Source organism: Pseudophryne corroboree, chromosome 2 (assembly GCF_028390025.1).
Source record: "Pseudophryne corroboree isolate aPseCor3 chromosome 2, aPseCor3.hap2, whole genome shotgun sequence".
Taxonomy (NCBI): Eukaryota; Metazoa; Chordata; class Amphibia; order Anura; family Myobatrachidae; genus Pseudophryne; species Pseudophryne corroboree.
Window position 1 is genome coordinate 576,530,629 of NC_086445.1, and position 13,195 is coordinate 576,543,823.

Below are 13,195 nucleotides of genomic sequence, written 5' to 3' on the forward strand. Positions count from 1 at the left end.
ATTCTCAGTATCTTTGAGAGGAAGAGGAGGAAACACACAGTCCACTGCTACCGCCTGAGGGTCCCTTGACCTGGCGCAATATCTCAGAAGTTTCTTGTTGAGGCGTGTAGCCACCATGTCTATTTGAGGCAGTCCCCACTGACTTGCAATCTCTGCGAAGACTTCCTGATGAAGTCCCCACTCTCCTGGATGCAGAGCGTGTCTGCTTAGGAAGTCTGCCTCCCAGTTGTCCACTCCCGGAATGAAGACTGCTGACAGAGCGCCTACATGACTCTCCGCCCATCGAAGAATCTTTGAGGCTTCTGCCATTGCCACTCTGCTCCTTGTGTCGCCTTGGCGGTTTACATGAGCCACTGCTGTGATGTTGTCTGACTGAATCAGAACCGGTAGACCTCGAAGGAAGGTCTCCGCTTGACGAAGGCCGTTGTATATGGCCCTTAATTCCAGTACGTTGATGTGTAGACAAGTCTCATGGCTTGACCACAGACCTTGGAAGTTTCTTCCCTGTGTGACTGCTCACCATCCTCGGAGGCTTGCGTCCGTGGTCACCAGAACCTAGTCCTGAATGCCGAACCTGCGACCCTCTAGAAGGTGAGCACTCTGCAGCCACCACAAGAGAGATGCCCTGGCCCTGGGGGACAGGCGGATCATCTGATGAATCTGTAGATGTGACCCGGACCACTTGTCCAGAAGGTCCCACTGAAAAGTCCTGGCATGGAACCTGCCGAATGGAATGGCCTCGTAAGACGCCACCATCTTTCCCAGAACTCGAGTGCAGTGATGTACCGACACCCTGTCTGGCTTTAACAGGTCCCTGACCAAACTCTGAAGTTCCTGGGCCTTTTCCATCGGGAGAAAGACCCTCTTTTGTTCCGTGTCCAGAATCATGCCTAAGAAAGGCAATCGGGTCGTTGGAACTAACTGTGACTTCGGTAGATTGAGAATCCAACCGTGTTGTTGCAACACCCTCAGGGAGAGAGATACGCTGTCCAGCAACTGTTCTCTCGATCTCGCTTTTATCAGGAGATCGTCCAAGTATGGGATAATTGTGACACCCTGCTTGCGCAGGAGCACCATCATCTCTGCCATTAATTTGGTAAAAATCCTTGGGGCCGTGGAAAGCCCAAACGGCAACGTCTGAAATTGGTAATGACAATCCTGCACCACAAATCTCAGGAACGCCTGATGATGAGGTTGATATATGGGGACATGAAGGTATGCATTCTTTATGTCTAGGGACACAGTATAATCTCCCCCTTCCAGACTTGCGATGACCGCTCTGAGCGATTCCATCTTGAACTTGAACCTCTTTAAGTATAGGTTTAAGGATTTTAAATTCAGAATGGGTCTGACAGAACTGTCCGGTTTCGGGACCACAAACAGGGTTGAATAATAGCCCATCCCCTGCTGCAGCAGGGGAACTTTGACCACCACGTGTTGAAGGCACAACTTTTGAATTGCTGCCAAAACTACCTCCCTCTCTGGGGAAGAAGTCGGCAGTGCCGATTTGAAAAACTGGCGAGGAGGCACCTCTTCGAATTCCAGTTTGTACCCCTGGGAAACAATGTCTATTGCCCAGGGATCCACCTGAGAGTGAACCCAGACTTGGCTGAAAAGACGAAGACGTGCCCCCACAGGAGCGGACTCCCCCCGCGGAACCCCAGCGTCATGCGGTGGATTTAGTAGAAGCCGGGGAGGACTTCTGTTCCTGGGAACTGGCTGTAGCTGGCAGCTTCTTCCCTTTGCCCTTACCTCTGGCAAGAAAGGAAGATTCCCGAGCTCTCTTGGATTTATGCGACCGAAAGGACTGCATCTGATAATGTGGCGCTTTCTTAGGCTGTGAGGAAACATAAGGTAAAAAGGTTGATTTACCTGCAGTAGCCGTGGAAACTGTCCACGAGACCTTCCCCAAACAATTCCTCACCCTTGTAAGGCAAAACCTCCATATGCCGTTTCGAGTCGGCATCACCCGACCACTGTCTGGTCCACAGTGCTCGCCTGGCAGAAATCGCCATAGCGTTCGCTCTGGACCCCAGTATGCCCACATCCCTCTGAGCCTCTCTCATATAAAGGACCACATCCTTAATATGGCCCAGGGTCAATAAAATAGTTTCCTTATCCATATCAGCAGATAAGGTATCGGTCCACGCTATTACAGCGTTACAAACCCAAGCCGACGCTATTGCCGGCCTGAGTAATGTACCGGTATGTGTGTAAATCGACTTCAAGGTAGTTTCCTGCTTGTGATCAGCAGGATCCCTGAGGTCAGCGGTATCCTGAGACGGCAGTGCCACCTTTTTGGAAAGGCGCGTCAACGCTTTGTCCACCCTTGGGGAGGATTCCCACCATATCCTGTCCTTTATCGGGAAAGGATACGCCATAAGAATCCTTTTGGGAATCTGCAGTTTCTTGTCTGGAGTTTCCCAAGCACTTTCAAATAACTCATTTAATTCAAATGAAGGTGGAAAAGTTACCTCCGGCTTCTTTTCTTTGAACATGTGGATCTTTGGATTAGGCACCGCGGGGTCATCTATAATATGCAGCACATCCTTTATAGCAATAATCATATAATGAATACTCTTTGCCAATTTTGGCTGCAACCTCGCATCATCATAATCGACACTGGATTCAGAATCCGTGTCGACTACCGGAGAAAGTGGGCGTTTTTGAGACCCAGAAGGCCCCTGTGACATAGGGAAAGGCAGGGCATGACCCCCTGTACCGTCCCTGGACTCTGCTTTGTCCAAACGTTTGTGCAATAAATTCACATTTGCATTTAAAATATTCCACATATCCATCCAGTCATGTGTTGGCGTTGCTGGCGGAGACACCACACTCATGCGCTCCACCTCATCCCTAGGAGAGCCTTCCGCTTCAGACATGCCGACGCGCACGTACCGACACACCACACACTCAGGGAAAGCTCTAATCTGGAGACCGTTCCCCCACAAGGCCCTCTGTCACCGGTGATCAGCAGGGGAGAGCCCGGTGAGCCAGCTTCTCAGCGTGTGCTGTGGAGAAAATGGCGCTGGTGAGTGCTGAGGGAGAAGCCCCGCCCCCTCAGTGGCGGGCTTCGGTCCCGCTCTTTTAAAACAACTGGCGGGGATTCACTGTAAATACCACAAAAAAGTGTGTGTGTATATATATATATATATATATATATATGTATGTATAGCCAGTCTTAGAGGTGTACATTGCTGCCCAGGCCCCCCCCCCCCCCCGCGCCCTGCACCCAACAGTGTGCGCTGTGTGTGTTCTGTGAGGGAGCAATGGCGCGCAGCGTTACTGCTGTGCGTTACCTCAGTGAAGCTCTGAAGTCTTCTGCCGCCTTTGAAGTCTTCTGTCTTCCTATACTCACCCGGCTTCTATCTTCCAGCTCTGCGAGGAGGACAGCGGCGCGGCTCCGGGACGAACCGCTAGGGGAGACCTGCGTTCTGACTCCCTCTGGAGCTAATGGTGTCCAGTAGCCTAAGAAGCAGAGCCTATCACTTAAGTAGGTCTGCTTCTCTCTCCTCAGTCCCACGGTGCAGGGAGCCTGTTGCCAGCAGGTCTTCCTGAAAATAAAAAACCTAACAAAATACTTTCTTTCAGGAAGCTCAGGAGAGCTCCCTGTAGTGCACCCAGTCTCCTCTGGGCACAGTCTTAAACTGAGGTCTGGAGGAGGGGCATAGAGGGAGGAGCCAGTGCACACCCATACCTAAAGTTCTTTTTTAGTGCCCATGTCTCCTGCGGAGCCCGTCTATTCCCCTTGGTCCTTACGGAGTCCCCAGCATCCTCTAGGACGTAAGAGAAATAATCTCGTCCCTTGCATCAATTCCCCGTTTTATGCATGCTAATATCTTATTAGCCTACTTTGTTGCACTCCTACTTTGGGTACTGCTGCTTAATTTGTTATCTATGTGAACCCCTAAGTCTTTTTCAAGTACAGAACCCCTAAAATTACCCCATTTAGTATGTAGGTGTAATTTTTGGTCTTGCCCCGACAGTGCATTACCTTACACTTGTCTGTGTTAAATCTCATTCTCCATTTTGCTGCCCATGCTTCCAGTTTAATGAAGTCGTTCTGAAGAGACTCTGCATCCCCCTCTGTATTTATAACCTTACACAATTTAGGTATCGTCTGTGAAAATTGACAACATATGTCCCCCCAATGCCAGATACACATGTACCCACACAGTGCCAGCTATGCCCCCAGTGCCAGCTACACATATCCCCACACAGTGCCAGCTATGCTCCCTGTGCCAGCTACACATGCCCCCACAGTGGCAGCTATGCCCCCAGTGCCAGCTACACATGCCCCCACAGTGCCAGCTATGCACCCAGTGCCAACTATGCCCCCAGTGCAGATACACATGTCCCCACAGTGCCTGCTATGCCCCCAGTGTAGATACACACTACCCCTCCTCCTCCTCCTTCTCTGCTCACTGCGCTGCTGCTGCTGATTCTTCAATGGCGGAGTCTCTTTTGAATTAGGCGCTGGTCCATGAGCCAATTAAAGCTCGTGGTCCTGTAGCCAAGCAGGAGCCTTAGCTGCCGGTCCACGAGCTCTGATTAACTCAAGGGCCGGCGCCACCGGAGAGGCGTGCGTGTGTCTCGGGCTGGGGGCAGCGGTGGCCAGGAGCTGACCGAGCCGCATGCGACGGATGAAAGAGCCGCGGGTTGGCCACCACTGTTCTAAACTGATCGCAACGTCTCATTTTGTATGTACAAACATGTATTTTTAATGGTAACAATGGTTTTACAGGTTATAGTGAAAGGTATTGGGGTTCCCTTTCTTTTATGTCTTAGGAAAATAGATATACTGGGTTTTGGAGTGAATTGTTTAAATATCGATGCAATGACATGCAATACTGACTTCATAGTGATGCTCGTGTGGAAATGATTAGGATGTTTACTATTGCCCCGTAATTCATTCTAATGTTTCTTTCCCAGTGCTGAAGGAAGCCATGTGTCTGGACAGAGTAACGGTCGTGACCCTCAAGCACTGGCCAAAGCCGTTCAAATTCATCACGACACCCAGCACACAATGTACTTCGCCTGACAGAGCAGCAAGATGCTGCACCAAACTCCCTCCTCCTCAGAGCCCTAAAATATATTGTTTAAACAGTCTCCTGTTGTCAGGTATAGCTCTTTTGGCTTCCTACCAGCACACTTCAGACTTTTTGCACTGAATCTCTTCACAGTCTCATCTGAATTGAGGAAAGTTGTGAAATTGTTTTTTTTTTTTAAATATTTTTATTTAAGTATATCAAAAACTTAAACTCTTCTGATGCGTTGGACTGAATCTTTACCTCAAACTCGCACGATATCTGAAGATTTTGCTCCATATGGTTGTCTTTTTTTTCATTTGTTTTGTTTGAAAGCCAGCATTTCTCCATCCTTGGTTATAACAAGTTGACATACTTTGTCTTAACTACATGCTGCTTTGTGAGTATATACATTTATGGTAAAGTATAATTGTGTGGGGCCATATACTTGTTAAATAAGGTTGTCTTTACTGTTTAGAAAAAAAAAGTATTTTTTTTTTACTACAGGTATTGCTGTTGGTCAGGTTCTCTTTACCATTTGCAGGCTTTGTACATTTTAGAGTGTATGAGCTGCAAAACTATTGCACTATATTGCAGATGAATTAAAGTAGTTGTTTTCTGTATTAAATGAATGTGTAATATGAATAAGATGTTAATATAAGGGCCACATGGCAAGCACTGCCATTTGGTTTTTAAAATGCAGATTGCCATTACTTTCCCTGCTGCCCTCCCCAGGAGACATCCACTTCCCAACACTTTGTAAGTATTTTGCCAGCACATGAAATGCCCGTGTTATGCTGCTGTGATTTGATAACATTTTTACTCTTGTAGACAGGGTGGGGTTTGGCATAATTTTTTGGCAATAAACCTTTCCATAACCTCACAGCATTTTTATGTATATAATTGTGTTGTATGTGTAGCATCCCGCCTTCTGTCTTAAAATGACTTGTGCAGCTGATATAAGGGTATTATTAATCTTAGACTTGCTCTGTAAATTCATGTTTTGACCAGGCCGAATTTCTCCATGCATGTTTTAAGCATCATTTTATCCTTTGCCAGCGGGCAGGCACTGCTATTAGCATTGAACCCCTTCAATGCAAGGGCTAATGCAGCAGCCATTATTCAGTAGAAACGTCACAAGAAATACCAGCATTTTTAGTCTGTGATGGATCTCTGAACCCAAATCACATCAGCTGCGCCTCGCACACCATTTTGTTTGTCCACCTCCCTCTTCAACATAAAATAGTCCACCACTTAGAATTAATTTGGTAACAACCCATAACAGGCCCTTCGAACCGATTATATATTTTTGTTTTACTGCCCCAAAACTGCTGCATTGTTCCTTTTATTTCAGAAAGGTGCTGTACCGACCTGTAACATGTTCTGTAGTATGAAACCAGCCAGCTTTTCAGTATACTTCATTTCTCTGTAAATATCGCTAGGAAACCTTTCTTGCTTCAATCTGCGGTCTCCCAACTATTTCTGCTGCATGGCTATAGGTCTGACAACTTGGTATTTTTTTTTTCTATTTTGCAGTTTGGTTTTTTTATACACACAAACAAAATATACCTCACTGGGATAGTGGAAGTTTGTCTTTTGCTGGGGGGGAGGGGGGTATTGATGCTGCTTTAGGCTTTGCTGCTTGGCGACCCCTCAATGCCAGGTATTGCCAGCCTCTCCTTGCTCTCTGACTTATTTAAATGTATTCCTTTCAAAGCACGGATTTTGTTTTTGCGTTCCTAACACGGTTTTCTCAAATCAAATGAGCGCTTTACTTCTAATGGTTACTTTGGCAACTTGCATTGGCCGTGCTGTCACTTGCCTGGCATTGAAGGGGTCGCTCTTTGATGGCTGAGGTGACTAAGTTCATATCTACAGCATTTTGTTTTACTTATGCATCATGCAACAAACCTAATCTGTGCCATTAGTCATGCAGACGTCACTGCGATGTTCAGCTACATGCTTGTGACTGGGGTGGGAGGGTCAATTGCACGCTTTTCTATAAATATGTAAAATGGAGTCGGGACACATTCAAAAGAGGACTCTGATCTGTGCAGTCAGGTAAAAGAATGGTTATTTATGGCTTGTCTTAAACACAGTCCTAGGATTCTTGTTAAATATCAAGGTAGCTTGTGTAGATAGAGCACCAAGTCGGTATGTTTGTATATTTTTAAAACACTTTATGGACGTGTTGCAGCAATACTATTGTGACCTATTTTCAACTAAATATTTTAAATCTGTGCAGGAATGGCACATTGTCTGTGTGAGAGCTAATAGGAATTATTGTGTGTCTGTGAATTATGATTTCAGTTGGAGTTTAAAAGCCTAGATTTAAGTAATGTCAAAGTGTAGCCCTGGTAAGAGTGTGGTGTTTGCCAGAAGAAAATGTGACCTTAGGCGTTAAGTGTGGGCCAAACAGATACCGCACGTAATAATAAACTGCTGCATTTTCTGTAACCTGCCGTTAGGTCCAGTAACTATTGGCATGCTTGTGCAGTCTCACCTTTGAAGTGTATTTATAATAAGGTGATTACTTTTATTTTACCACACTCCTTCCCCTCTGTATTACCAGCAAGTCTAATGATTTATCTTGCATCTTCTGGTATACCTTTTATTTCAGATTCCAAAATACAAGGGAGTTTCAAATGATCTCAAAAGGGATTTAATAATTTCCAAATAAGTGCATTAAAGTAGCACATCTGTTCAACATATGTAGCAGCCTCACGCATGTGTGGGTTATGGGTTTGCAGATGAGTTTGATCTGTTTCCATGTAGCATTCAAATCTAGAAAGATCTAGGACTCTGAAATTTGTGCTAATGACAATCTTAAGTCTAAATCTTTTAAAGGAACATGTGATATCACAAGATGTCCTTGCATGTAATTGCATTTTCTAAAATGATTTTGGTCTTAAACATGTTTCATTGTAAAATGTGGTACCTTTAATTTGGCTTTGGATTAGCTTGACAAAGGCATGACTACTAGCAATGGTTCAAATGAAGGTACCACAATTGGATTCTACTCCCTATAAGAAATGTGGTAACGTCCATTTTCCTACATCTGCTCTTGACATATATAAGTGGTGTAAGGCTGTGCAGACTTAGAAGAAAGGGGACACCTGCTTTCCTTGAGGGCATTTTAATAACTTAGTTTTGTTTGGGCTAATTTTATGATCTGTGTGACAGTTGACAAGTTATTGTAATATCACTTTTTTCCTTATTCTCCAAACAAATAAGTGATACTTTACCATGTTACTAATTTCTATAGTGTTTCTATGTCTAGGGGGTTCATTGTACAGGGGTTTGCATTTGTTTGACTTTTGATGTACATTTTGTTTATATATTGTTGCTAGAATTGTATTGTTCAAATTGTGTTTTATTATTCTGAATGGATGTCTATAGCAATACGAGGTAAAAATAATTTTTTTTTTTTTTTTTCTCCCCCTCTCCTAAGCTATTTAAGGGCAATTTAGCAGCCCCATGTTGCTAGATAAAGATGCTGGCTGTAATTTTTTTTCCTTTTTATTATCTTGCAGGGATATCATTTGTTTTTTAATGTGTTTAAATGAAATATATGGCAGTATGCCAAATAAATGGCCTGTGTGTCTCTCTTTATCCATGAACAATATGATTTTAGTCTAATTTCTGAATGTTTGGTATGAACTACTGCACAAAATCATTCCATGTTGTATTTTAAGGTATTAGCGTATTTGGGCTTGTACATGAATCTCCCAATCAAAATGTGTGTGTGTATGTAGTTTCATCTGCTGTCTTGGATTACATTGCAGTAATAGGAAAATGCTCATTAGAATGTTTAACATAAGCACAAATGATTTATTAAGCAGCTCAAAGGGTTCACAGCACTTCTGTGTAATGGTGTAGAGCAGAACAACTGATAACGTCACCATTAACCAACTGTAATATGTGATCTCCATGTTAAATAATTTGGGTCAAAGGCTCTGTAGGTGCAGCGTAAAATCATAATGTGCCTGTTGAATAGGCTAGTTCAGAGGTTCTCAAACGCCGACCTCAAGGCACCCCAACACTCCAGGTTTTAAGTTTATCCATGCCTGGCCACAGGCGACTTAATTAGCAATATACATACAGTTTATCTGGAAAGTATTTACAGCGCTTCACTTTTTCCACATTTTGTTATGTTACAGCCTTATTCCAAAGTGGAATAAAAAGATTTTAAACCTACCAGTAAATCTTTTTCTCGTAGTCCGTAGAGGATGCTGGGGACTCCGTAAGGACCATGGGGATAGACTTGCTCCGCAGGAGACATGGGCACTTTAAGAAATACTTCAGGATTTGGGTGTGCACTGGCTCCTCCCTCTATGCCCCTCCTGCAGACCTCAGTTAGAGAAACTGTGCCCAGAGGAGACGGACAGTACAAGGAAAGGATTTTTGTTAAACCAAGGGCAAGATTCATACCAGCCCACACCAATCACACCGTATAACTTGTGATAAACTAACCAGTTAACCGTATGAAATTCAACATAGCTTCAGTCGGAAACTGAAAGCAACCATAACATAACCCTTATGTGAGCAAAACTATATACAAGTCTTGCAGAAGTAGTCCGCACTTGGGACGGACGCCCAGCATCCTCTACGGACTACGAGAAAAAGATTTTCCGGTAGGTTTTCTCTTACGTCCTAGAGGATGCTGGGGCCTCAGTAAGGACCATGGGGATTATACCAAAGCTCCCAAACGGGCGGGAGAATGCGGATGACTCTGCAGCACCGATTGAGCAAACAGGAGGTCCTCCTCAGCCAGGGTATCAAATTTGTAGAATTTCGCAAACGTGTTTGCCCCTGACCAAGTAGCCGCTCGGCACAGCTGTAGTGCCGAGACCCTCGGGCAGCCGCCCAAGAAGAGCCCACTTTCCTAGTGGAATGGGCCTTGACTGATTTAGGTAACGGCAATCTAGCCGTCGTATGCGCCTGCTGAATCGTGGTGCAGATCCAGCGAGCAATAGTCTGCTTTGACGCAGGAGCGCCAACCTTGTTGGCTGCATACAGGATAAACAGCGCTTCAGTTTTCCTGACTTTGGCCGTCCTGGCCATGTAAATTTTCAAAGCCCTGACTACATCCAGATACTCTGAATCCTCCAAGTCTCGTGTAGCCACCGGCACCACAATAGGTTGGTTCATATGGAAGGATGACACCACCTTAGGCAAGAATTGAGGACGGGTCCGCAATTCCGCCCTATCCATATGGAAAACTAGATAGGGGCTTTTGTGAGACAAAGCCGCCAATTCTGACACTCGCCTAGCCGAAGCTAAGGCCAACAACATGACCACCTTCCAAGTGAGATATTTTAACTCTACTGTCTGAAGTGGTTCAAACCAGTGCGACTTAAGGAAACACAAAACCACATTAAGGTCCCAAGGCTCCACCGGAGGTACAAAAGCAGGCTGAATATGAAGCACTCCCTTTACAAAAGCTTGTATTTCTGGAAGTGAAGCCAATTCTTTTTGAAAGAAAATGGACAATGCCGAAATCTGAACCTTAATGGAGCCTAATTTTAGGCCCAAATTCACTCCAGTTTGTAGAAAGTGAAGGAAACGGCCCAGATGGAATTCTTCCGTAGGAGCATTCCTGGCCTCACACCAAGCAACATATTTACGCCATATACGGTGATAATGTTTAGCTGTCACATCCTTCCTAGCCTTTATCAGAGTAGGAATGACCTCATCCGGAATGCCCTTTTCCGCTAGGATCCGGCGTTCAACCGCCATGCCGTCAAACGCAGCCGCGGTAAGTCTTGGAACAGACAGGGCCCATGTTGCAACAGGTCCTGTCTTAGAGGAAGAGGCCACGGATCTTCTGTGAGCTTCTCCTGCAATTCCGGGTACCAGGCCCTTCTTGGCCAATCTGGAACAATGAGAATTGTCCGAACTCCTCCTTTTCTTATTATTCTCAACACCTTTTGGGATGAGAGGAAGAGGAGGAAAAACATATACTGAGTGGAACACCCACGGTGTCACTAGTGCGTCCACCGCTACCGCCTGAGGGTCTCTTGACCTGGCGCAATACCTTTGCAGTTTTTTGTTTAGGCGGGACGCCATCATGTCTATCTGGGGCAGGCCCCACTGGCTTGCAATCTGTGTGAAGACTTCCTGATGAAGTCCCCACTCTCCCGGATGCAGGTCGTGCCTGCTGAGGAAGTCTGCTTCCCAGTTGTCCACTCCCGGAATGAACACTGCTGATAGGGCGCTTACATGGTTTTCCGCCTAGCGTAGAATCTTTGTGGCTTCCGCCATTGCCACTCTGCTCTTTGTGCCGCCCTGGCGGTTTACATGAGCTACTGCGGTGATGTTGTCTGACTGAATCAGAACTGGTAAGTCGCAAAGCAAAGTCTCCGCTCGACGAAGGGCGTTGAATATGGCCCTTAGCTCCAGGATGTTGATGTGAAGACAAGTCTCCTGACTTGACCAAAGACCCTGGAACTTCGTTCCTTGTGTGACTGCACCCCAACTTCGGAGGCTCGCGTCCGTGGTCACCAGAACCCAGTCCTGAATGAATGCCGTATCTGCGGCCCTCTAGAAGGTGAGCACTCTGCAGCTACCACAAGAGAGACACTTTGGCCCTGGGGGACAGGGTGATCAACCGATGCATTTGTAGATGCGACCCGGACCATTTGTCCAGTAGGTCCCATTGGAAGGTCCGTGCATGGAACCTGCCGAATGGAATGGCCTCGTAAGATGCCACCATCTTTCCCAGGACTCGCGTGCAGTGATGCACTGACACCTGTTTTGGTTTCAATAGGTTCCCGACCAAAGTCACGAGTTCTTGAGCCTTTTCTATCGGCAGATACACCCTTTTCTGGTCCGTATCCAGACTCATGCCCAAGAAGGGTAGACGAGTCGTAGAAACCAGCTGCGACTTCGGGATATTGAGAATCGAGCCGTGTTGCTGTAACACCTTCAGTGAAAGTGACACGCTGTTCAGTAACTGCTCTCTTGATCTCGCTTTTATGAGGAGATCGTCCAAGTACGGGATAATTGTCACACCTTGCTTGCGCAGGAGCACCATCATTTCCGCCATTACCTTGGTGAAAATTCTCGGGGCCGTGGAAAGCCCAAACGGCAACGTCTGAAATTGGTAATGACAATCCTGTACCGCAAATCTCAGGTATGCCTGATGAGGTGGATATATGGGAACATGAAGGTATGCATCCTTAATGACCAGAGATACCATAAAATCTCCCCCTTCCAGGCTGGCGATGACTGCCCTGAGCGATTCCATCTTGAATTTGAACCTTTTCAAAGTATAGGTTCAGGGATTTTAAATTTAAAATGGGTCTGACCGAACCGTCCGGTTTCGGGACCACAAACAGGGTTGAGTAATATCCCCTTCCCTGTTGAAGCGGGGGAACCTTGACCACCACCTGTTGAAGATACAATTTGTCGATTGCATTTAACACTATCTCCCGTTCTTGAGGAGACGTTGGCAGAGCCGATTTGAAAAACCGGCGAGGAGGCACCTCTTCGAATTCCAGTTTGTAACCTAGGGAAACAATTTCTATTGCCCAGGGATCCACCTGTGAGTGGGCCCAGATGTGGCTGAAAATTCGAAGACGTGCCCCCACTGGAGCGGACTCTTAGTGTAGCCCCAGCGTCATGCGGTGGATTTTGCAGAGGCCGGGGAGGACTTCTGTTCCTGGGAACTAGCTGTGTTGTGCAGCTTTTTCCCTCTGCCCTTACCTCTGGCAAGAAAGTACGATCCACGGCCTTTCTTGTTTCTATTTGATCGAAAGGACTGCATTTGATAATGTGGTGCTTTTTTAGGTTGTGAGGGAATATAAGGTAAAAAATTAGATTTGCCTGCCGTAGCAGTGGAGACCAGGTCCGAGAGACCTTCCCCAAACAATTCCTCACCCTTGTAAGGTAAAACCTCCATATGCCTTTTTTGAGTCGGCATCAGCTGTTCATTGTCGGGTCCAAAGGACTCTTCTAGCCGAGATCGACATAGCGTTGATTCTCGAACCCAATAGACCAATGTTTCTTTGTGCATCTCTCATATATAAGACAGCATCTTTTATATGTCCTAGGGTCAATAGGATGGTATCCTTATCCAGGGTATCAAATTCCGCTGATAAGGTATCTGTCCATGCTGCTACAGCACTACACACCCATGCCGATGCAATAGCCGGTCTGAGTAAGGT

The 13,195-nt window shown here is 46.0% G+C and overlaps 1 protein-coding gene across 1 annotated transcript in view; it reads left to right on the forward strand.

Annotated features, from left to right (window-relative positions):
• Window positions 1-8,618, forward strand: part of LOC135002199 (protein argonaute-4) — a 223,367-nt gene extending 214,749 nt beyond the window's left edge. Inside the window, exon 19 of the mRNA XM_063951647.1 lies at window positions 4,933-8,618. Within this exon, the coding sequence (XP_063807717.1) occupies window positions 4,933-5,041 (109 nt within the window). The 3' untranslated portion in view covers window positions 5,042-8,618. The remainder of the gene's footprint in view (window positions 1-4,932) is intronic.
• Window positions 8,619-13,195: the final 4,577 nt, after the last annotated feature.